The 25,234-nt window shown below is 39.8% G+C and overlaps 1 protein-coding gene across 7 annotated transcripts in view; it reads right to left on the bottom strand.

Moving 5' to 3' along the window:
• Positions 1-22,754, bottom strand: part of ZMAT3 (zinc finger matrin-type 3) — a 31,806-nt gene extending 9,052 nt beyond the window's left edge. For 2 of the 7 annotated variants that reach the window (XM_045502911.1, XM_045502913.1), the window contains exons 1-5: positions 22,363-22,606; positions 18,537-18,863; positions 4,582-4,782; positions 2,155-2,321; positions 1,935-2,035 (exon numbers count right to left, since the gene is read on the bottom strand). In XM_045502911.1, the coding sequence (XP_045358867.1) occupies positions 1,935-2,035; positions 2,155-2,321; positions 4,582-4,782; positions 18,537-18,806 (739 nt within the window). In that variant the 5' untranslated portion in view covers positions 18,807-18,863; positions 22,363-22,606. Of the gene's footprint in view, positions 1-1,934; positions 2,036-2,154; positions 2,322-4,581; positions 4,783-18,536; positions 18,864-22,100 lie in introns of all 7 variants that reach the window. The other 5 variants (XM_045502917.1, XM_045502914.1, XM_045502912.1 and 2 more) reach the window with 5 other exon arrangements.
• Between the last annotated feature and the right edge of the window lie 2,480 nt (positions 22,755-25,234).

Here is a 25,234-nt window from a genome sequence, read left to right as displayed (position 1 = left end):
TTAGCATAATACCCTCTAGGTCCATGCATGTTGATGCAAAGAGCAAGATCTCAACCTTTTTTATGATTAATATTCCATAGTGTGTGTGTGTGTGTGTGTGTGTGTGTGTGTGTGCACGCACATGCATGTACACACCACATCTTTATCCATTCATATACTAATGGATACTTGGGTTGCCTCCATATTTTGGCTATTGCAAATAATGCTGCAATAAACAGGGGTACATACATCGTTGGTTAAGTATCCAACTTCAGCTCAGGTGATGATCTCGCAGCTGGTGAGTTCAAGCCCCACATCATGCTCTGTGCTAACAGCTCAGAGCCAGGAGCCTGCCTGCAATTCTGTCTCCCTCTCTCTCTGCCCTTCCCCCATTAGCGCTCTGTCTCTCTCTCTCCCTCTCTCTCTCAAAAGTAAATAAACATTTTTAAAAAATAGTGTTTTTGTTTTCTTTGGGTCAATACTCAGTTATGTAACTGACTTAAGTTGGACCACTGCTTATTAATTTTCTGCTTTTCTTTTCTACTGTAAGAAATACTTAAGACTTTTCTCAAGATATTATTTTCACTGAATCCTACAGTTTAATCTATTTTTATTACTGTTTGGTTTTAAGAATTTTTAATTTCCAGTATGATTACTTCTTTGATCCATGAGTCATTTAGAAGTATTTTAAAATTTCCAAATGGAAATTTCATAACATTTTTTTAAATGTATTTTTTGATATTGACCTCTCATTTAATTGTATTCTGGCCAGAGAATATAGTCTAAACTGCCATTTGTCCTAAAGTTTATTTTATCTAATTTTTAATTTTTTAAATGTTTACTTATGAGAGAGAGAGAGAAACACAGAGTGCAAGCAAGGGAGGGGCAGAGACAGAAGAAGATACAGAATCTGAAGCAGGCTCCAGGCTCCGAGCTGTCAGCATAGAGCCTGACGCAGGGCTGAAACTCACGAGCTGTGAGATCATGACCTGAGCCGAAGTCGGATGCTTAACTGATGGAGCCACCCAGGCACCCTACTTTATCTAAAATCAATACAGCTATCTCAGCTTCCTTTCAGCTGAATTTTTTATCTAATCTTATAACACTTGTCTTTAAACTGGGACCTCAGTAAATTTACACTTACTATAATTACTGACATATATCTGAACTTCTATTAATCCTATTACATTGTGCTTTCTATATGTCCCTTTTTTCTAGGCTTCTCTTGCCTTTCCAACTAACTTTTTTTTTGTTTTTTTTGTTTGATTTACTGTTCACGTGAATTACCTCTGCTGATATGTGTGTGCACTGGAGGCTGTGATGGGGAGAGAATGAAGGACTATTCAGTTCACTCTCCCTACTGGAGATAATCAGAAAATGCAGACAACATTCCTCTAAAGTGGCAGTTCTAAACTGAAGGTGTATATGAGAATCACTGAGGAAGCATTTTCAAACCACACGTATGTCTGGGTCCCACTCCCAATTTACTGACTGAAAATCTCTAAGTCATGGTTCAGGCATGTGTATTTTGTAAAAATTCCCCCAATAAATCTGATTCACCACCCTACTTAAACGCCACTGCTATAATCTTTGTTTATTTTCCCCCCAAAATGAAGATTTAACATTGTACAACTTTAAACCAAACAGCCCATTTTTATGATGCATTTTACATTTCTCAGCAGGCAAACACCAGGAGCAGTATAAAGGACTATGATCAGAGACCTTAAAATAAAAATAAATAATATACCTCAGCATAAATAAATGAATGAATGAATAAATAAATAAATAAATAAATGCTTGGAAATAAATGCCAACTTGAAAAGCCACTAGACAAATTGAACAAAACAATTAGCTAGCCCCAAATTCTCAGGACTACTTATTCCCATTAAAGGAAATAAAAATAAAGAAGACCATCTGCAGAATGTAGCCAAGGTATGTGGAAATCCACAGGATACCTGAATTATTCTGTACCGTATACATATTCCTCCTATTAGGCATCATCTTATACTCATTCCCTTCTTTCCGGGTCCGCCGCTGACCCGCCTCTGAGGATTCCCTGGAGAAAAGAAATTTTAAAAGAGTGAGACTTCTAAACAAGGATCCCTTTCAACTCTTTTTCTCTAGACAGTCAGTCTTACACAACACTTTGGCCTCAGAGAAAGTGGCAATACCTACGAGAATGAGTTACTCTGAGCTTCCGCCAGCCGCAGCCTCTTGGCATGATTCTTCCCTTGATAGTGAGCCTGAGCCACAGCCGGAGAACTAAAGGAGGCATCACAGAGCTTACAGTAATCGTTCTCTGTGGCCAGGATCACTCTGCCTCCCGGCTTAAAGGAGCCCATCTGACATCAAAGACACAAGAGACAAAGTTAAAAAAAAAAAAAAAAATGTAAGTTTATTCCCTTCTTTCCTTCAAAGTTCCCTCTAAGTGTTGAAAGATAACCAAAGGTTATGGTATGACCACAGCATTCGGCTTTAGAAGGAAAGGACATAATTCATTCCAGAAAAAAAAGCAACAACAACAGAGAGAAAAAAAAATGTTGAGAGACAATGTGGTTTTGTATTACAATCACCTATGTATCGAACTGGTTAATGGCTTGTTGCTATCTCCATGGAGAAATTTTTTAAAAGAAGCATAGAAGATTCAGGGCAGTACAGGTAAGGCCTAATATCACATTATCAGAAAGGTAAAGTCCATCCAGAATCCATCAGCAAGCCTTTAATGAATGCCTACTGCTTTTAGGGCTTGCTACCTAATGCAGAAGGGATATACAGACATATATTTACAAATGAGCCCCTCTCCCAAAGAGTCTAAAAATTAGCTACAGATGAAGCTGGGGAAAAATAACCAACAGATTCAGACAACTGTATTCAGCTGAGAAACGAGTTATGAGGAACCTAACACAGTGCCTGGAAGATAGTATTTACTCAATAAATACTGTTAACAAAAAAAGACAAACCAGATTTTGGCTAGAGGAGAATAAAATACATAATAAGGAGCCTGGAAAGCATATTGTATTAGGACCAACTGAGGGAAACAGTATTGTTTCATCTGGTCAGGAAGATTTTCTGGGGACAGGATAGCTGTCTCCAAAAATCACAAAGGGCTAGGCTGTGAAAGAAGGTGATGGCGGTTTGCTCAGGAGGCAGACACCAGCTGAAAACAGTCCCTAGCCAGGAGTGACCATCTCGTCCCAGAGCAGCCTTGAGGAATAAGGGCCCTGTAAACTGCTCAGCCTGAAAATCTGTCTGGGTATTTTCCTGTCCTTTGACTCTGTTTTTACCTTCTCTCATTTACCCGACAAACTCGTGAGGATGGAAAGATAGCTGGAATGGCTGTCCACACTTTCAATACTGGAAAACTGATGTTCAGACAAGAAAAATTATGCTGTCATGGTTAGTAGAGGTCCAAGGTCAAAAGAAATCCTTGTTCCACCAATTCACAAAACATGTAATGCCATGGACAAGTTACTTAGCTTACCTGAGCTTCTAATAAATGTCCAGCTGAGACAAATGTTGCTGGCCCATGGATTACATGCCCACTAATAAGGCCAATACTTCTACGTTCTCGGAAGCACTAAATGCAATCAGGGTCCAGGACTAGAATGAGTCAAGATAAGCATTTGCCATGGGCATGAAATTTAAGGGTGTATCAAAAAACTCAGCCATCAAGATAAATAATATTTTAACGGAACATTCTTACAAATCAAACCTGATGCCAAAAGAAAGCAATGTAAACAAAGTATCAAAATTTTAAATACAGACAGGATCAGGAATAGCGCCATGCCAAGCCATATGGCAGCCAAGGCAGAAGGAAAATCAGTAATACCTACCCCGTCTTTAAGTTGTTGACATTTTGTTTACTACTGATTTTTTCAAATTAATTTTGGATTTTTACAATATGACATTAAAATATTTATCTTGATAACTGAATGTTTTGGCTCCCTCTTAATTTTTGTGCCTAAGTCAAGTACATCCCTGACCTCATCTTAGTCCCAGCGCTGAATGAAGTGACGCATGAAAAGTGCTTAGCAGAGTGCCTGGCATGGTAAGTGCTCAATTAGAGTTATTATTATCTATGACCATGTATTGTTCTACGGACAAAGACAGATGAAGGAATACAATCCATATTTCAGAGACTGTTACCGAGTACAGGATTTCTAGCCTCAAACACCTGCTTTACCTACTAAAGAGTGAAAGAACTTGGCTCACCAGTATGTGTCATTACACCAAAGTCCAGATAAAGTTTATACAGGCTCTCGCCATAGAGGTAAGAAAGCGGTAATCTGAGAAAACTGACCTTGCTAGAAGGCAAATAGGAAGTCAGGGGGATTAACTATAATAAAGATATAAGTGTTTAAGAACCTCTCTTTTCATTCAGAGCTTAGCCTAGACATTCAGAGTTATTTAACCCAGAATTTTGAGACATGCTTAGAGAAAAGTACATGTACCAATATTTGTTTCATCATTTCATGCATCGCAACCAAAGCCAATGAGAAATCTCGAGGGTCATGGATGTTGGCAAGCTTTACATCCAGCACTACAGTTCAAGGAGTTAAAAGTACCAAGGAGAACCTTTTGGGAGTATTTGCCCAACTGTACCTTGATGGGCTCATGGATGACAAATTTCATCCATGACCACTTGTGCACAGGACAGCTTCCACCCTGACACACGCATCTCACCTGTGGAGGGACCGGAACCGCTGGGGTGGCCACAGGTTCCACCACGCTGCTCATTCTGGCAGCAGGAGGACAACTGTTTGCTGCATAGTAATTTCGGAGTTTCTTACCGTGATTTTTACCCTAGAAGTAAAATGAAATGAGTAATCACCATGAAGAAAATCTGTCAAATTGAGTTAATGTACTCACTAAAAACACAGAAATAAGGGGAGAAAAGCCCAAGCGATGTTACCTACATTTTATTTTTTCAGATATATGCAACAGTGGGGTAAACAGACTACTAGATCTTAAAGTAAAAGAGTCTACTCTTTGGTTCCAATAGAATGATTTATCTGGAAAGATGAGGGAACAAAGCCAAAAAAATATGAATTTCCTATTATTTCTGGAAAAGTATCGCATTTTCCAGTGATCTCTGTCCTCCCGCAACTTGTTGCCATTCATATGCCACTGCCTAAATATGAGTTTTATTACACTCTGATCTAATCTACTTTATAAGTCAGTAATGAAATGGATAATCCAGTTATTTTTACAAAAATAGCACTTGCAGAGTATCTTTTTACTTGCAAAGGACTCTCCTGTGCATCAGCTCATTTGCTGCTCACAAAATTTCCTGTAAGAGGAATTTGTTAGTATTTCCCACACATGACAGCTGATGAACTCAATCTGGAGACGGTGGAGGACTTGCCCCTGGCACCTTCAGCTGGGCTGAGAAGTGGAGCCAGAGCTTGGGACAGGCCCTCTGTATTGAGAGCAAGGTCCTTTTGACTATATCAGGATGGCTTCGGGAGGCACTGTGTACCTCTACTAAAATGCATTCGCCTCTCTCGGTGTGTTTTAAGTTGTTATTCACACAATTATATTCCCTGAACTGACAGAAACTTCAAGCCTGTAGGCAAACATTCATTCACCATCTACTACAGGCTAAGCCCTAGAAACAAAAAGACCTAGCACACACTCAAGAGGAGGAGACAGATATATAAGCAGGTAATTAAAGTAAGGTGATAAATTCTACCTTCTGACCACTGGAATGCCCTAAAGGTGCTTTTGCCAAAGTCATGTGACCTCGTAGTCAAACTCACATCTGTGGCTTCACCACATTCTAACTCTAAGCAGCATGACACCATTGCTACTCCCTTCTATTGTCTTCTGTGACTCCCACTTACCTCCTGACTTCTCATACTCTAAACTCTGCAACATCCAAAGCTCCACCGTTGGCCCTCTTCTCCATCTACATTATTTTACCCTCACAGCTTTAAAATAATCAACAAGTTAGTAGCTCCCAAATTATCTATCTCCATCCCTATTTTGGACTGAAGGATTGTGTCCCACCAAAATTTGTATGTGGACATCTAATCTGGAGGTGGAGCCTTGGGAGGTGATTAATCACTGTCCTTACAAAAAAGAAGGCCAAGAGCTCCCTCACCCTCCTCATTCTGCTATGTGAGGATCCAGGGAGACGTTGGCTGTCCGTAACATGGAAGAGGACCTTGCCAGAATCCAACCACGCTAATACCCTGATCTCAGACTTTCGGCCTCCAGAACTATGAGAAATGAAACTCATTCTAGCTCCAGGGCTTTTGTACTTGCTGTTCCTTTTGCCTGGAATGTTCTTCTTTCAGTTCTCTGCATGGCTAGCTCCTTCTTATCTTTCAGGTCTTAACTCAAATGGCATCTCACTGAATGCCATCCTCCCCTATTCTGCACACACATACTCTCTAACACGTTACCACACTGTCTGGTTTATCCTAGTTCCACTTAGCATGATCTGAAATGACATTGTTTGGTTGGTTTTTTATCTCTTTTGTACTTTCTGGAATGTAGACTCCTTAAAAATAAGGACGTGTCTTGTTTACTCTTCTATCTCCAATGTCTAGAACAGCTTCTAGGCACCTGTCTGGTTCAGCCAGTAGAGTGTGCAGCTCGGGTTCGTGAGTTTGAGCCTCACGTGTAGAGATTACTTAAAAATAAAATAGTAAGTAAATAAATAGATCTAGAACAGTTTGTAGCACATAGCAGGCAATCAGTAAAGATTTGTTGAACCAAGTATTATAATGGAGATAACAAATACACTGCCAAGAGAACGCAGAAAAGGAATTTCTTAACTCTGGCTGAATGTGTCAGAGAAGGCTTCCCTGAAAAGGGGACAATCAAGTAATCTTTTAAAATGAGCAAAAGTTTACCAGGCAGGTAAGGAGTGAGGGGAAAGAAAATTGTGAACAGAAGAAATACTGTAAGCAAATACTGTAAGCAAAAACCCAGTCTGCCCTATTGAGGAATCACAAGAGAGACAGTCTTCTGGAGAAGAGAAGGACTTGAGATACATAGTGGGCTTAATGGCGAAACAGATCTTGGACTTCAGAGGCAGCAGGGAGCCCCTGAAGGACTCTAAGCAAAGTAGTTACATGACTGGATTGCATTTGATAAAAATCAACCTGGAATTAGCACGGGGGATAAGTCAGAGTAGATCAAAGCTGCAGCTGGATAGATGGAACAGAGCTAAGGACAAAGCCCTGGTACAATATAATGTAACCGTGTAGTAAGAATGAGGATCAAGAAAATGAGATTGAAAATGTCTGGTCCATCAAATAAAATGAAAACCAGACAAGTATGGTATTATGGAAGCTAGAATAAAGTGTTTCAAAAGAAGAGTCTAATTAGATACATTATGACCCAGGAACTGTACTACATATCACCAAACAGAAACATAGGTATAAGGAGATATCTATAAGTGTTCCTAGGGGGCGCCTGGGTGGCTCAGTCAGTTAGCTGTCCAACTTCAGCTCAGGTCATGATCTCACCATTTGTGAGTTTGAGCCCCACTTCAGGCTCTGTGCTGACAGCTCAGAGCCTGGAGCCTGCTTCGGATTCTGTGTCTCCCTCTCTCTCTGTACCTCCCCTGCTCACACTCTGTCTCTCTCTCTCAAAAATAAACATTAAAAAAATTTTTCTTAAAGCATGTTCCTAGAAGGACTGTTAGTAACACTGAAAAGTAAAAATAATTGAAGTGTCCATCTACAGGATAATGCATAAATCATAGTCTGTTCCTACAATGAAACACTATACAGTAGTGAAAAATAAACCTTCCAGGGCCATGCATGGCAACGTGAACGATTCTAACAAAATGCTGAATGAAAAGAACAAGTTGCAAAAGGAGATATATAACAATAATTTTTTAATATGGGAGTTAAAAATATGAAGAGCCACTACAGTTTACATAAGGAAACAGTATGTAGCAAAAGTACAAAAAAGTAATGGAACAATAAATATCAATTCAGTACCGTAGCTACACTTAGGAGCACAGGAGAGGATACAATTTGGAAAGGGATGCATGGGGGCTTCAACTGAATGGATAATTTTCACTCTTTCAGCTTGATGGCAAATATGCAGGTTCATTATATAATTTTTGTGCTTTTTTATGTCTGAAGTATCTCATAAAAATTTAAAACAATACTAACAACGACAAGAAAAAAAAGAGTTGTTCACCAGGTCAAATGCTAGTGTGGGGTTGAGTAACGTCAGGACAGAGAAGTAATGCTTGGATTTAAAATCAGAGGTTGAGTAACTTTGCTAGAACCATTTCAATAGAGGGGTTAAGAGGTGACATGGAGGGGCTTGGCGAGACAACGGGAGATGTGAAAACAGAAATAACTAGTATAGGCAAATGTTTAGAAGGGTTCTATGACAGGGCAGGGAGCAGACATATAGGGTGGAGAGTGAGAAAGGGAAGTGGGTCAAGGGAAGGCTGGTTTTAAATTTGGGTTTTACTTAGGCTCGTTTGCATGACAACAGAAGGAAGTCAGTAAAACCTGAAGAACAGATGGTGCAGGAGCCAAAGCATGTCCGTGAAAAGGCAGAAGAAGATGAGGCACATGGTACTACAGGAAGAGCCAACATTAGACACTATTCACAAGTTTCCAGCCAACGTTACGTCCATAACAAAATGACAATCATGGCAACTAATGTTTTTTAGCATTCATGTGATAAGCGGTGTTCTAAATACTTCACATATATTATCTCGTGTAATCTTCATGAAATCTCCATCAAGTAGGTATAATTACCATCCCCATTCTACACATGAGGAAACGGAACTCAGGAGAGTTAAAAACTTGCCCAAGAGTTTCCAGATAGCTAGGCAGCAGGTACCTGGGCTTGTGTGTCCCCATCTACCCTCTACAAACAATACAGAACAGTAAGGAAAACAAATAAAACTACACAAAAGCCATGCCCTCCACACAACCAGAAGGCACAGAATGCCCAGACTTCAACATAACTATAAGTAAAAATGGAGAAAACATCAAATCCCAGGGAGCACTCACTCACACTTCTCACTCACACTTCTGCCACATGCATTCACAGTAAGCAAGAGAGTCTTTCTGCAGGAAAGAGAGAAGAGGAAGCTAGCAGCAGACCTAAAATTGCTTTCAAACCACCACCAGGAAAAATAAACCCACCCTAAGTTTGTAAACACTAAAACATGATCTGGTGGAGCAGAGCACTCACTACTGAACGGGGCTTAAATGTACACATGATCTGAGGCAGCAAAGTGGCTTTTGGAGGAGAAAAAGACAAGAAGGAAGGGAGAGGCACCTTTTGGCACATGGGAGGCAAAGGGCGAGAAACAACAAAACAGGAAAAGCTAGCATCCTACAAAACAACAACAACAAAAATTAGAGGACATACAAACCACAAAAAAAAAAAAAAAAAAAAAAAAAAAAAACAAAACCTGAAGAACTGAACTTTGCTACGGTCACAGAAGAGACTGTCACTGAATTAAGACTCTCATAAAGCACCCCAAATCCTCATAATGAACAGATGAAAACTAGTCAGTTCTTTATTTTATTTTTGAAAACTAATCAATTCTATAAAAAGTTATTACCAAAAAAATTAACACATCTCAGCCAATGAACTCCACCCCCCAAAAAAAAAACATATGAAACAGAAGAAAACCATTAAGACAATACTCCAACTTGAACTAATATAGTCATTTATTTGGAAATCTGAAACATCACCTTATCACCTTCAATCAGAATCCAAGAGGTACAAGGGAAAATGGACAAAAGAGTAAGAAATGAAAAGAAGGGTAATTAAACTTAGGAAAGAAAAAAGAGAATTTTATCAAAAATGAGAAGTAAATGCGTGCCAAAGGAAAACAGACACAAATGAAACTGTACTAAGAGACACCGAAGAAAGACAGAAAAGCAGTCTAGAAAATAAAACAATATAAAGACAAAAATCTTATAAGCTCAGAGAGGAAGCAATGGAAATGGAGGACAAGAAGGAATACTTTCTGTAAAACTGGAGCCCCTGAAAGACAAAAAAAACAAAACAGCCAAATAGAATATTTGAAACCATATTCAAATAGAATATTTGAAGTTACAACCCAAGAAAATTGTCCAAAAGTAAATCAAGACCTGAATCTACATATTGAAAAGGCACGCCAGGTTTCTGGGAAAATCAACCTAGAACAATCAAATCTGAAGTACATTTTTCAAAAGGTATGAAATTTCAAAGAAAAAGAAAAGAAAAAGCCTCAAGCTTTCCAGGCAAAAAGACCAAATAACTTACAAATGCATAAGAATTAGAATGGCATCCACAATATGTAAAACAAGGCAGTAGCTGAGAAGCATTTTTTTTTAATGACACTTAATGAAAGTGTCAACCAAGGATTTTATGTATAGCCCACTGTCCCTGTGTCAAGGGTCAGGACTACAGAAAAACATTTTCAACATACACAACCTTAGGAACTCAGGACGTGTAAGTCCTGCTTGAGGAATCTTTTGGAGCTTCGTTCAACCAAAAAATGACTGGGAAAACTTCAGCAAAAGGGCTGATGGTAAGTATTTTCATAGATATAATTCTAGATCAAAAACTAAATAGAAGGTGGAGATCAGGATGAAAGATTGATGTTCAAATATTATACGACACAATGGAAATCATGCAACAAAAAACAGAAAAAGGAAGAGGAAAGTAGAACAAGCCCATTGATTCTGCAATAGGTAATTTAGCTGGAATACCATTAAAAACTGACAAACCAGAGGGGGGCCTGTGTGGCTCAGTTGGTTAAGTGTCTTACTTTGGCTCAGGTCATGATCTCGTGGTTTGTGAGTTTGAGCCCCGCATCAGGCTCTGTGCTGACAGCTCAGAGCCTGGAGCCTGCTTCAGGTTCTGAGTCTCGTGTCTCCCTCTCTCTCTCTGCCCCTCTCCCTTTCTCTCTCTCAAAAATAAATAAACGTTAAAATAAAAAACCCTTAACTGACAAACCAGATAATACATTAAATAACTGAACAGGATAGTAAGATCACTTAAAATGTATAAATAATAGGGATATGAGAATGGACTACAAGTTATAGTAGGATGTGATATACGTTCCTAAGTATACATTTTTGTATAGTTCTTACTTTTAGAACTGTATTAACATTTCACAAACTTAGAAAAAAAATCAAAGTCAACAAGAATTGGGGAGGACTCAAAATACAAACAGAAACAAACAAACCTTTTGTATAAAAAAAATGAATAACACAACAATACTGAATGGAGGGGGGGGGGGAAACTATTCACACAGTCTTAAAGTATCACCCCCACGATATTTATTAAACACAAAAAGAAAAATAGTAACTTTACAAAACAAGAAACTTATAGCAGGCAGCATCTCTGTAACCTAAGTAACTTTTTAAAGCAATATTTTTACTATTTATCATGCTAAAGACAAAAAGAACAATACACAAATATTATCCTCTGGTTAGTAGGTTTTTCATGGGGATGTAGCTTATTAATCCCCAAACTATGTATACTGAGAGAGAGAGAGAGAGTGTGTGTGTGTGTGTGTGTGTGTTGTGGTTAATGAGTGCCTAAGTTTTTCACTATCCTAGAAAGAAATTAAACATTAAGAAAAGATGAAAGGCTAGAATGAACACTGTCCTATTGTACTGAAATTGGAAGTTTCAATCTGAACTCAGTTTTCAACATACATGCACATAAGTATATATAAATGTGTGTACACACAAATATATATAACTAGCTCTGCCACTGAGATGATCTAGAAACACTAACATCCCAGTAGCAAAGAGTATGCCTTGCACTCAGATTTTGGTTTCTAAACACCATTTTCCAATAAAAGTATACCTGGTTCCTTAAAGAAGTGGCTAGCATAGGGAAAATACAAGAAAATCCTAGAATCTTTTGTATTCAGGAATTAAGGAAGCATGACAAAAATTACAGGGATGTGTTAAAAGGACACAGGCACCAGCGTGAAGATTCTCACACTTTTCAAATCTGGGACAACATAAACATCGGAATAAATAATGATAGTAATACATTATATCTGTAGAATAAAATAAGAATCCATAATCTATGGTGATTGAATGAAAGCAGAAAGTTCTTCCTTAAGGTAAAATTCCAACTAATAAAGGTAGAAAGAATCATTAAAACAGAAAAATCACCATTTGGCAAACACCACAGTAATAATCACTGCAGGGAAGAATCATCAATGGATGTTAAAATTACTCAGTGAAAATACCATAAGAAATAAAATACTCACAGAGTCTCAAAGTACCTCCCCACATGATACTTATTAAACACAAGAAGAAAAATAGTAACTTTATAAAGAAGAACCCTGGCAGGCACCACCTTAACCAGTAACGAAAGTCAACAGCACCAATGATGCAAAATTTTCATATCATCTCCTTCCCAGTATGATGCACGGGGAATGATGCAACATCACTTCTGTGGTATTTGTGTCAAAAACACACACACACACACACACACACACACACACACAGAATCTGAGCTTAATAATGAGAAAACATCAATCAAACCCAAATTGGGATATTCTACAAAACTACTCTTCAAAAATAGCAAGATTGTAAAAAACAAAGAAAAAACTCAACCTGTCTAGATTAAAGGAGACATAACAACCCCATGCAAAATTTCATCCTGGATTGGATCCTGGAACCAGGAAAAGGACCCCCTTAGACAACTGGTGAAATGTAGTCTGTAGATTAGATAATATTATTATCAGTGTTAATTTTCTGATTTTTATCATTGTATTATAGTTATAAAATATAGTTATAGTTATATTTGGGGAATCCGGATGAGGTACATGCAGAAATTTTTGGTAGTGTTTCTGGAACCAGCTTGTAAGTTAAAGGTATTCAAACTGAAAAGTTAATAAAATAGGATAAAACTTGCCCAAAGCCACAAGTAAGTGGCAGAGCTGGGGTCAATCCTGAGCCACCATGCCTCACTGCACCCTAGGAAAAGTCAACAGTATTAAGAACCATCTCAGGTACCAGAAATTTTTCTAAATGTCTTACACATATATTATGTAAGAAAAAGAAGGCACAAGAAGAAAAGCAATGAAAAACTCTAGGATATACAATAAGCTGCACAATGAAGTCAGGATCCAAATGTGAAACAACTAGTCCAAACTAGAACAGGAAATCAGTGGGTCTAATAAGGATAAATAAAACGGATTGTAAGCAATAAAAACAAAGGTTAAACAAAAGGTTATTTCTAAGTTACAATCCGCATATGAAACAAACTAAAAAGGGCATGATTTTGAGCAACTGGTGGCATTCAAGAAAGGGTCATCCATTTGAACTTCGCTTTTGAGTAGCATGGGATCGTGACATTGGAAACAGAGAAGAAAACAGTTCTACTGTGGACAACAGTTCCCTACTCATAGTAATGCAAAAGCTGAATGTCAACTTTCTTTTGTTTGTTTGTTTTAAAAATTTTTTTTTCAACATTTATTTATTTTTGGGACAGAGAGAGACAGAGCATGAACGGGGGAGGGGCAGAGAGAGAGGGAGACACAGAATCGGAAACAGGCTCCAGGCTCTGAGCCATCAGCCCAGAGCCCGACGCGGGGCTCGAACTCACGGACCGCAAGATCGTGACCTGGCTGAAGTCGGGCGCTCAACCGACTGTGCCACCCAGGCGCCCCTGAATGTCAACTTTCAACAATTGGAATCAACCTTATAAATAGAGCAACAGAAATTTTAATTTGATTATCAAATAAACAAAAATGTGATCAACCTTAACAGTGTCAAAGTAAAACTATCGCCAACACAAGATGAGATTGGAAGGCAGAATGGAGAAGAAAAGGAAGGGATAGAAAAGGAAGAGAGAACAGGTGATTACTGCTTTTCATTATATGCCCTTTGTTCTATATGCATTATTTTGAGTTAAAATTTCTTTAAATGTTTTGAGGAAGCTGTTCCTAGTGGCAAATGCTACAAAAGGTCGAGAAAGAACTAGATTTGACCTGTAAGACCACAGGTGACCTTGGAAAGGACCATTTCAGTAGAATATTGGAACGGAAATCAGAATGCAGTGAATGAATAGAAAATGAAGACCAGGAGAGGACAATTATACCTGTCAGAACTCTTAGGAGAGAAGAGAAAAGTTGCCAAAGAAAGGGATTAAAAGCACAGGAAAGGTTGCTGTTGCTATTTTTATTTATATAGAAAAACCTGAGCAGGTTTTTAATTTGATCGAAGTAAAGAAGTGATGACAGGTGATGAAATCCACAGTTAGGGCAAGGAATCAGCCTCATACAGAAGAAGGGACATGTACTCTTCTGAAATAAGAAGGAACGAGGTCAAGGGGACTAGGATGGAGAGGCAGAAAGCTGGTGAGACACAGCCACCGGCAGGATCATGGAGACCTCCTGTCTTCTAGTAAGTGCATTTTGACTAAACTCAGTCCACTGCAAGTTCGTTTGGAAAACAACCAGATGGGAGAATTTTGAAAAACATAAAAATTAGCTGCGATTAGAGTTGCTGATCATGAAACCGGGTAGCCAATGTTAAAATATAAATACCAAAATCAGTACTCTAAACTTTGGGATAACACCAATTGCATTCTCTGCATTATCAATTAACATCACTACAATCAGCATCACAACTGTAGAACTACTTTTTTTAACCTGCATTCTGTCTCCCTTTCAAATTAATCTAATTAATACAGTACATTGTTATTTAGCTGCTAAATATTACAAATAGAAATAGATCTATGTTTATGACAAACTTTGGAAATGCACCTTGAGTGAGCAGTTATTTTTCAAATCGACACACAAATTAGCAAATAAATTGGTTGACTTTATTTTCAATTGTGGATGCCCTGGCAAAATTTATCCATTTTTGGTTGCTTGTTTTATTTCTGCTAACGACCTTCTATCCAAAGTAGTTCTTCCTCTGGGCATGTCTGCTGCTAAAACAGTGTTGTGTTACTCCATGCCAGGCTTGCCCTAAGTGACCTGAAGCCTGCAGACAGATTTTAATAAAACGAAGATATGTTTTTCCTCCAAAGGTTTTATTTTAAATTAAGATATAACTGAAGCCATAATTGTGAGACTGTAAAAATAGGTAATCTCATTAAAAGTAAAACAACTCAGGGTATTTTGAAGCAGATGGACTGGGTTAAAAAGACCTGGGAATAAAACTAAATCTGTGGTGACCACAGATACACAGGGGTCATTGCGAAGGCAGCCCCAATACAGGAACATCAGGATGTCAGGGAAAGAAGGTGGTGAGTTTAAAGGGAAATATTGAGCAGCTTCCATTGTGTGTCCTGGATTTCTGGAACATGATACAGTTAGACTCTAGCATAACACTGCCCACACCACACTGAAGGTTGTTTATAATACCCTGGGCAATTTGAAACTTTGCGATTTCAACAATGGCACCAACTGACTAAAACGTTTTGAGTAATGTAATCACCCCGTGATTTATCATTTCACACAAACCTGTTTCTAGCTAATAAACAGGCTACCACTGACCCCTTTTATCTCACGCATAAGAGAAATAGTGAATTTGTGGTCTTGGTATCACTCGGTATTAAAAATTATAAAGCAGGTTTTCAGAAGTAAAACTTTCCATCACCTCATCAACCACTTTGTTTTATTAGCCTACTTACAATCATTGCTGTTCTGCCTATTCCTGGTTCTTGGTAAGCCTTACTCACTGGTCTTACCCTGGTCTTCAGTAGCCCTTTTCTTTTTAATTTTTTTTTAATGTTTATTTATGTTTGAGAGAGAGAGAGAGAGAGAGAGAGAGAGAGCAGGGGAGGGACAGAGGGGGAAGGGGTCAGAGGATCTGAAGCAGACTCTGTGCTGACAGCCGAGATGGCGATGCAGGGCTCAAACTCAGCAACTGAACTGAACCGTGAGATCATGACCTGAACCGAAGTCGGATGTTCAACCGACTGAGCTACTCAGGCGCCCCTTCAGTGGCCGTTTTTAATCATTGTCTAATGGTGTACTGTCTATTAGCCTTTGATGCATCTTACAGGCTGACATTTCTGTTTCCCTTCTGTAGTGGTTTCACCCACCTCTAAGTTATGTCCATGCTCTTACTGTTTATTATTCTGACCTACTCTTTGATCCACACTCGCTCATCTCAACCACATCTATCTTGTTGACATTCAGATTTTACTTCTAAAATTAACTTTCCTCCGGGTGCCTGGGTGGCTCAGTCCATTCAGCATCTGGCTCTTGATTTCAGCTCAGGTCACAATCTCACAGTTCACGAGATCGAGCCCTGCATCAGGCTCTACGCTGACAGCACAGAGCCTGTTTGGGATTCTCTCTCTCTCTCCCTCTAAATAAATAAATAAATAAATAAATAAATAAAATTAACTTTCCTTCTATACTATGCTAATAAAATTGTTCCATACTTTCACATGCTCATACATTAACTGCTTTCCCTTGTTTCTCTGTAAAGGGAAAACAAAAACAAAAAACCTCCCTCTTTAACAATAACACTGACTTCTTTCAAATCTTTGCTTCTAAGCTCTTAGAAACAAACTTAGAAAAACCCCAAACTTTTAATTTTCCATTAGGTTCTACTTTCTTTATACCCACTTGCTTCTCTTTACTCTATTTTTACCCTAGTTCTTGGCTGCTTAAATTATCCACTATGACAGGCTATCCTTCTCCAACTTTTCCCCTTAAAAATTCTGATTATAGAGACATTTATCTAAATTTCACTTTCCTGTTCTCATGTTTTCTAATTTACATATTACCATATCATGAACAGAGCTGAAATTAAGTACAATTACTAATCTTATCAACTAAAAAGCTCAGAGCACACATGTGTGCGTGCACACACACACACACACACACAAATGTAAAATCAAAGAAAAAACAACAACAAATAAATGCAGATTGTTTCTTATCTAGGTTAAGCCTTATAATCCAATGACGCTTTTCAAATTGAATTCTCTCTATTCATAACCAGAAGCATCCATTACTGTCTATAGAGCCATAACGTGATATTAGGAGGGGAAAAAAGGCAGGAAATACAGATATAATCCATACACACATATTAAAATTACACACTGCCTAAGAGTTTTACCTCATAAAAGTAAGCAACTCTTCTTTAAAGGGCACACACAGGTAGGTTTTCTCTCAAGTTAATGACTTAAAAATCAAAACTTGAGAACTTAAGCCTGATTTTTCAAAGTGAGTCTTAGCCTATAAAACTGGCCATTCTGCAGGAATAAATGAAGAGGAAAACTAGCACTGAGTCTTGGGTTTGACAAGCATCATCCTGACTCCCCTCAAACAGTAAAAGAGGCAAAGGAAGACCCTGTATCAAACACTGTGGTGGAGAGTGGTACACAGAGAGAATGAGAGTAGGGCTGGGGAAGGGGAGAAAATGTAAAAATAAAACCAGAAGATGCCTTCATGCACCAATGAGGACATGTGCCAAGATCTGAGATATAATTAACTCAACCCTCTGCACCTGAGGGCCAAACAAACCCAAACAAAGGGAACTCCAGGGAAGCCACACATTGTCTCTGCCCCCAAATCCCCAGGAAAACAATATATCATCACAATATTTCTGATGTACAATCACAAAGTGACACAGTCATCAGTCTTTAGGATCAAAACAAAACAAAAAAGACTTACACTTACAGTGAATAAAACCCGTAAGTTAGAGATGGTTATAGTGGCACGATGGAAGAAATACTTGTATAAGTCATCTTTCTACCTTACGTCTTATTATCGCAGCTACTCGTGCAAAGAATAAACAGCCAAATCAATGCTGACCCAGAAGACATCCTTTCATTCAGTGGTGTTTGGCCCCAGTTGCTTCTCAGGTCGCCTTTTTCCAAAAAAGGAAATTACATAATTGTATACGGATAGCAATCTACAATAAAAAGAAATACCGTACCCTCTCTTTCGAGCCAAAAGTTAGCTTTCTATTTGTTCTTAGGTAATAACACCCTTTAAAATTGTCCTTTCCGCTAGCCATTCTACATGGAGGTGAAAGCTTTAAACGTTAGAAATGATTATCAGTTCACACTAACGGGCTAAAAGAAACCACAGTATGCTTCCTATGAAGGATAAGGCTCAATATTCCAACGTCATTTTATTCTAACGACAGAAAAATACATGTTTTCCTTAGGAGTGACAGGTTATATAAGAAGAGTCAGAGGTCAAAGAGACAAAGTGTAAGATTCATAGAGATTACCTTACACTGAGATAAACTGTATTAGCTACAAGATAATATTTATAAGGCTAATTCTTATAAACCATTTGAACTGAGTTTGGTACATTATGTTTCAAATACCTATTCACCTGAGGATTGCACGCTGGTCCACGAGCACAGATGATGCACATTTGCCTACAACAAGTAGTAAGCTATCAAATGTCACACAGTTACGTTGAGAGTCCATTCTGTGAAACGTGATGCTCTCTTTTAATGTAGGAACCTTATGCTTTTTAATCAGACAAACTAATATCTAGTTCTTCACTAAGCCATCTTGATTATTCCAGGCACAATTGGTCATATCTGGAGACATGACTCTGAAATGGGCAAAGCCCTAAAACATTCTCTCACTAAATTCCTGGTTTTCTTTTCTTTCCTTACCTGATAATGAGCCTGGGCTTGCTGCGCTGAGTTCAAGGTGACATTGCAGAGTTTGCAGTACAGGGGCTTACATAGCTCCTCCAGGGCAGAGTCTTGCTCTCCTCCCTTAGGTAACTCCTCTTCCCCTGCCAGAGGCAAGGAAGCCTCCTGCCCAAAAGGCTTCTGTGGCGGAAGCTGCAAGGTTCCTGTAGACCTGGCGGCCACTGACATAGGAGGAGAGGATGAGGGCCGCTTAGGCAGAGGAAGCCCGGCGTGTTGCAAGAGGATCATTGGGTAGGAAAGCCTTGGGCATAATCCAATGGGCGATGAGAAGTCAGGTCTTCAAATCTGAATCAAGAGGGGAAAAAAAAATGCTCACTTAAAAATGTGACCTCAGCAATATGACATGTAAATGACCACACCATCTGACCCCTTCCTCTACTTCTCCAAGCCACCTTTGGGATTTCTTTTTGCCTCCTCTAGCAGAACTCCCCTGTCTGTTAATCCACACTGACACTATGCTCTTCCACTGAGAACAGCTTTATAGATTTCGCTTTATTTTGCTTGGCACAGCTCCAACTGCGGTCCCTCTGGCCCATGAACATTAATAGCATTGCATCCATGGCTAATTAAATCTAAAAGTCACATGGCTGAAATGGACATCAAAGGTCACCTAGTCCAGACCCCTTCCCTCAGGCACACTTACACTTAAATACTCTTGATGATAATTATGCATAGACAAAAACACTACAGGCTAAGAACCTTAGCAAATGTCTCCTTTCCATCCAAACTAGTCTTTCCATCCAGATGATGTCAAAAAGAGCAAAATAAAGACTGTCATGTCTTGGAACCCTGAAAACACTCTGAGAGCTAGCTAAAATATCAAGGAAGTTTAGGAATAACTCAGTTACAGTGTAACAAAAATAAATAAAAGAGTTCCTTCCCATCAACCAGTAATAGTTAAATAGGTAAGCCAATGATTCCTCCCAGCAGAGGCTGTAGACAGCGTGTGGGCCACATGCAACTTCAGATGTCCTCTGTTTGGAATATACAGTGTTTTGTTTTGCTTTCACTTTTTAAATTGAATTAGTCATCAACATTTAAAAATCAAGAGATTCCTGGCTTCTCCTGATAAAAGGATGATCTGGCAACACTTGGCACCTGGTCCTATATGGACAATTAGCTAGTCAGTGCTGAGAGGCTGAGAGGCCAGTAGCCAGGCTTGCCTTCTTGGGGCCACCTTCTTCCCCACTTAGCCTGCTGTCTGTATCTGTACTACTTGCCTGCTCCCTGTAGGCCCTTAAGCATAGGACCCCACTTTGTATGGCCTTACATTCATGAGTCGCCTAAAAAAATCAGAATATTTTCTCTTCTTCTAGCCATAAATTACCTGCATAAAATAATGTATCAACTAAATGTCCTATGAGGTAATGGATCACACTACCATTAGCCCAATTTAATTCTAGTTCCTCATCGGTCTTTCAGCAATTTCCTTTCTCCTTTTTATTAAGTAACTGATAATCTCAATTCTGTTTTGCTCAGAAAAGATCCAATATGTTCCAATACCTCTTCAATTTTATACATGGTTTCTCCAGCCTCCCACCCAGCTGGCATCTTCTAACCCTGAGTATCTCAAAATGAACCACAGTACACGCTCTGAGTTCCCATGATTCTAATTAACCCAAATTAAAATCCTTACTCCAAAACACACAATTCCTTCCACTCTCTCAACACTACTAAAACCTCTTTTCTTGGTCAATAAAATATGGCTATTTTAAACTGCTGAAAATTTCCAGCTGCAATAGAAATGTGTACATTTTCTGACGATAATAGATTTACTAAAATTAACCAAAATTTTAAAAAGTTAAACATCTCTTTTAGCACAATTATAAGTATACCTGTGGAAACTGCAATCAAGTAATAACTTTTATACTAAATTCAGGGTCTGGGGGCAGCAGAGGATATCAGGGCAATGGCAAAATAACGGAGTTAAGAGCAAAATACAAAAATTATTAGTCATGATATTCAACAATACTTCTCATTCATCATAATATTTAAAAGAACAATATTATTTTATTCTTAAGCAGAAGTAGACTGTCCATATCTCTAAGAACATAAAGAAAAGCAATACAGATTTAGAACCTTTAAAAAGTCAGATTCTCTATAATCATATTACTCTTCTCGATTAAATCAAACAAGACAGGCATGGATATTTGAAAAAGGAAAACTAAGGAGACAAAGCCACTTTTTCAAAAAGTTAGCTATCTAATTATAATAATTCGTAATATTAAAAGACTACACATGCCACCTGTACAGAGACATACTGCTACCAAACTGCCACAAACAAGCTGCCAGTTCAGAAAATGGAGGAGAGTGTTGAAACATCTGGATAAAGGAAATCGACAATACAAACAAAATCAAACACTACTGATTGCCTAGACATGTCTGGACTTGTTTTATGAAAGCTCACTCCCACTTGAGGAAATTCCAGCACGCATCCCCCCAGTGTTGCCTACAGGTTTCCATCAAAATAAAGTCCAGTCTCAAAGCACAAAGGTCCAAGAGGGCCCTTCCAGAGGTGATAAAATCCTGTGCATTACGGAAAAAATTCTTGCCAAGTACGAACTACCCATTATCACATTTTATCTTTATAATTTTTAAAGAATAGTCAGATATTCCAAAATTATTTCTTGTGATATTTAACAAGCAAAATGATAATGTCAACTCCCAAAAAGGATATGTGCATGACAACTACATCAAGTATTACCATGCTTGGGGGGAAAAAAAAACCTAACATAAAAATTAAATCTAAAAGAAATAAAACCTAGTCTTTAGTGAAAGCATTAGTGATAGAATATAGAGAAACCCAAAGCATATGCGACTCTGATCCGTTCAACTACTGCATTAGAGTAAAAGAAACTAACTTGATGGCTAATGTAAATAATATATTCCTCAGACCTTAAAAACCATTCAATCTGATGCTTTAAGTGGCATAAACGAAGGACTTATGGTGGTTAACGTCCTGGTTTGGAAGGGGTTGAGGGAACAATAAAGAAAGTCAAGCTTTCATGGTGTACCCTGTTTGAAGAAAAGGAATGATCATGGCATAGTTTTCATGATCAGTCTGGGGCCTACTTTTCACATACGGTATTAGAGACAATCACTTTCTCAGTTGGAGAAACCTACAGAGGAAAGAATACAGTGTAAAGGAACAGGTTATTGGTACCACAGCAAACTAGGGAAGTCTACAGTAATTGGGAATTCAGGAAATGAGGGGAAATGGTGAGCATTACTCAGAGGTCATCAGAACGCAGCGAGAAGTAATGAAAGAGAGAAAAATAGAAAAATAATCAGCTGAGGCAAGGTCTATCATATAAGGAAGATTCAGAAGAATGCAGGGATCTGGTGGAGAAGAGGCCTTGGTGAATTGGCGAATGTTTTCCAGTCTCAGCTAAGACGGTTCCGAACCCAAGGGAACCATTTACACGTTTGAATCTAAGCTACATACACTTCAGTGTCGCCCACGTATACCTTACATTCCTAATATGTGCCTGCATAAACACGAGCGCGCACACACTCACGCACCTCGATCCCATAAGGATGCCATCACGAAAGATGGAATCCCCGGTCTCCCACCGGGCGGGGGCAAGCGTGAGGGCCAAGGCAGCAGCACGCCTAGACCATCCAAAAGGTGCACGTGAAATGCTCAAAAACAAACACAAATATCAGCAGCGCAAGCCTGTCACGTGGAGGGCAGGTGGAAAGCCCGCACCCGAAAGAACCGCTAGCCGCCGTCGCTCCGGGGCTCGTCCTAAATGCTCCGCGGCTCACGATCGCCGGCACTTACCGGAACCCTCGGGACGCGCGGGGAGTCTGGGCGCCGCGTCCACGCCGGGCGCCCGCCACCGTCTGCCCCGCGCACCCGGCTCGGCCCGGCTCAACTCCGCCTCTCTCGACGCAACTTTCCCGGCTGGCCCCCGCCAAGCCCCCTCCGCAGCTGAAGGCTGACTGTCAAAAGTCAGTCCAGCCGTACCCACTGGGAAACAGCTGCAGGAAGTGACTGCGGAACCGGGAGGCGGCGGAGGAGGAGACTGAAGGCGCCGGCCCGGCGTCTCCACTGCGCATGTGCCAGGCGGGGCTGCCCGGCCGCGGCGGCCGCGGCGGCGGCCGCGGCGGCTGCACGCGTGTCTCCAGCATCCCTGACAGGCCGGGTGTGCGCGGGACATGTGCGGGCACTGCGATAGCAGGGCCCCTGGGGCGGGAATGGGAAACAAGCACAGGGCGGAAGGAGGGTGCACCACCCAGCGGACAGGTCCTAAGTGCTGTTCATCACAAACACGCTGGAAAGTTGATCCAGAGCAAAAGCTTGGGCAGAGCTTTTGCCAACTTTCATCTCCTGTCGTTGAGATCCAAACCTTTTCAGTCCAGCCGCGCCTTCAGTCCGATGGTTGCCTCCTAAGCTCCTGCCAAATTGTCCAGGATCCTTTAAAGTGCTGTGACAGAACCTTTAAACTGCACCTCTCCCCAGGATGGAAGAAGAGCGCGGCTGACGGTTCAGAGGTCTCCAATCAGACAGGAGCGCGTGTGCGCGCCAGGGCACACAGACACACACACACACCCTCTCTCCTATGCTACAGTGGGCAAGAGAAAGAGAAGACTTTCTCCTGACCCCTGGATCCCTATCTGCAGAGTAGGAAAGACCAGGAAGAGGTTATCTAATGCTAGAATGTCACATCATCACGTAGGCAACTTCAACACCTGTAGAGTTGACTTAGAGAGATGAGCTGAGGAATTTCCAGCTCCAAACTTCTATTAATTTGTAAACTATTCCATAAGAAGATTGGGGGGAGGGGGGGACCGAGGGTGGCAAAATATACATAAATTTATTATTTTCACCATTTAAGTGTACACTTCAGTGCCATTAGGTATATTCACACATTCATGTGCTTATTTTTTAATCATTAATTAAAATGTCAAGGAGATCTAAATATAGCAAGATGTGCCCTCATAGCAAGCAACTACTGCAGGCAATTAAGGCTGTTTCTTTGACTGAAACATAGCATCCAGTACCACTAACAACAAACCAGATTGACTGTTTTCCAGAAATGACTTCATAAATACAGTGACTGTTTAGCAATCATACACACACAGCTAGTATACCCAAGCCATTTGGGGAGAGTAATCTATCATGGTTAAATAGATAACAGAATTTTTCTGAATTGATTCTCCAACTGTTTATGTATACATACTTTATGTGTCAATATTTTACATGGACACATTGTTTTTAAAATAATAAATGCTGCTGAAATCCACTTTCCAGTCCTTTTTCTGCATGCTCTTTAGCCATGTCACAGTCTACACTCTTTAGCTAGACTGCAACTGGACCTCTGCTAACCTTTCTGACCTGACCCTCCCACCAGTCCCCTAAATAATGAACAAAATAAAGTCACTCACATTTACTTGTTTACTCATGGATGGGCCCCATCCATGGCACTCACCCTCCTCTGTAATTTAGCTCTATCTGCATCTTGAGTGCAAAGTGCTTTTTCTCACCTATCCCTGCATTTCTAAATCCCACCTATCCTTAAAGGCCTCTTCTTCAATGAGCTCCATAGCACTTTCTCTGCACACCTCGCTGACACACTTAGTATTTATTGCCTCGTGTTACAGTTGCTTAAAGAAATGACTAATCTGCCCTATAAATCCCTTAAGCATAGAAAGGATAGCTATCTTGGAGTTTTCAAGTGGTATATTTCATTCTTTTGTGCAGTTTTGTATGTCAGGACAAAAATATGAAATATTAACTGAGGCGTGTCATCCCCCAGCTCTGTACACATACACCTACATTTCCATGTCTCTACCTCTGGTCTCAGACTCTTCCCAAACAGCCAGAGCACTTCCTTCCCTGCCTCAGGAAGAAAAAAGAAGCAACTCTCAGATGTTTGTTTAATAGATTTCAAGCTCATGGTGTGACAATAGTCTCATAAGTCAAAGGTTTGGTTTTGCAGTAGCTGTACTTCATGAGTTTCAGCTTCCAAAGAGCTGAAAGAAAGACAGACATTAGACCATAATGTATTAGTTTTGCTGTAAAAGCAAATAACGCCCAAATCCCAATGGCGAATTGCCACAAAGTTTTCTTGTTTGTATTAATAACATGCTGTGGATCAGCTCCCTGGGTCTTCTTGTTCCAGGTCCCAGGCTGAAGAAGCAGCCCTTATTTGGGACTTGGCAATTCTCACGGCATATGGGAAGAGCCAGAGAGCTGGTGGAAACACATGAGACCTCTTAAAACTGCTTCTCCAATGTATCATGACATGTCCACTCAAATCCTATTGGCCAAAACCTTTCATAGATCCAAACCCCAAGTCACTGGAGAAGTCGACAGCTTCCAGAGGCAAATCACATGTCAATAGGCATGGAGTACAATCTTACAGGGCAGTGATGGGTGGTGATTTAATTATAAACGATAATGCAGTGTGCCGCAAAGAGGAACCAATTTTCTCATCCTCAAGGTATTAGTGTGTATCTCCCAAGAAGGGACTTGTGCCTCGTCTTCACAGTCAAGATTAGCCTAAAAGAAACTACGGAGTTAAAAATAAGAGAACCCCGAGATATGTTCCTAAGATCTGAAGACAGAAAAGATCTGAGTTCTATTACTAGCACAGCGATCAGGAAAACAACCAAGGTCCTGGGGGTTTTCTTTAATAAGCCAACAGACA

The sequence above is a fragment of the Leopardus geoffroyi genome, chromosome C2 (genome assembly GCF_018350155.1).
Source record: "Leopardus geoffroyi isolate Oge1 chromosome C2, O.geoffroyi_Oge1_pat1.0, whole genome shotgun sequence".
Classification (NCBI taxonomy): domain Eukaryota; kingdom Metazoa; phylum Chordata; class Mammalia; order Carnivora; family Felidae; genus Leopardus; species Leopardus geoffroyi.
Note: the sequence above shows the minus strand (reverse complement) of the source record. Positions and strands in the feature narration are given on the sequence as shown.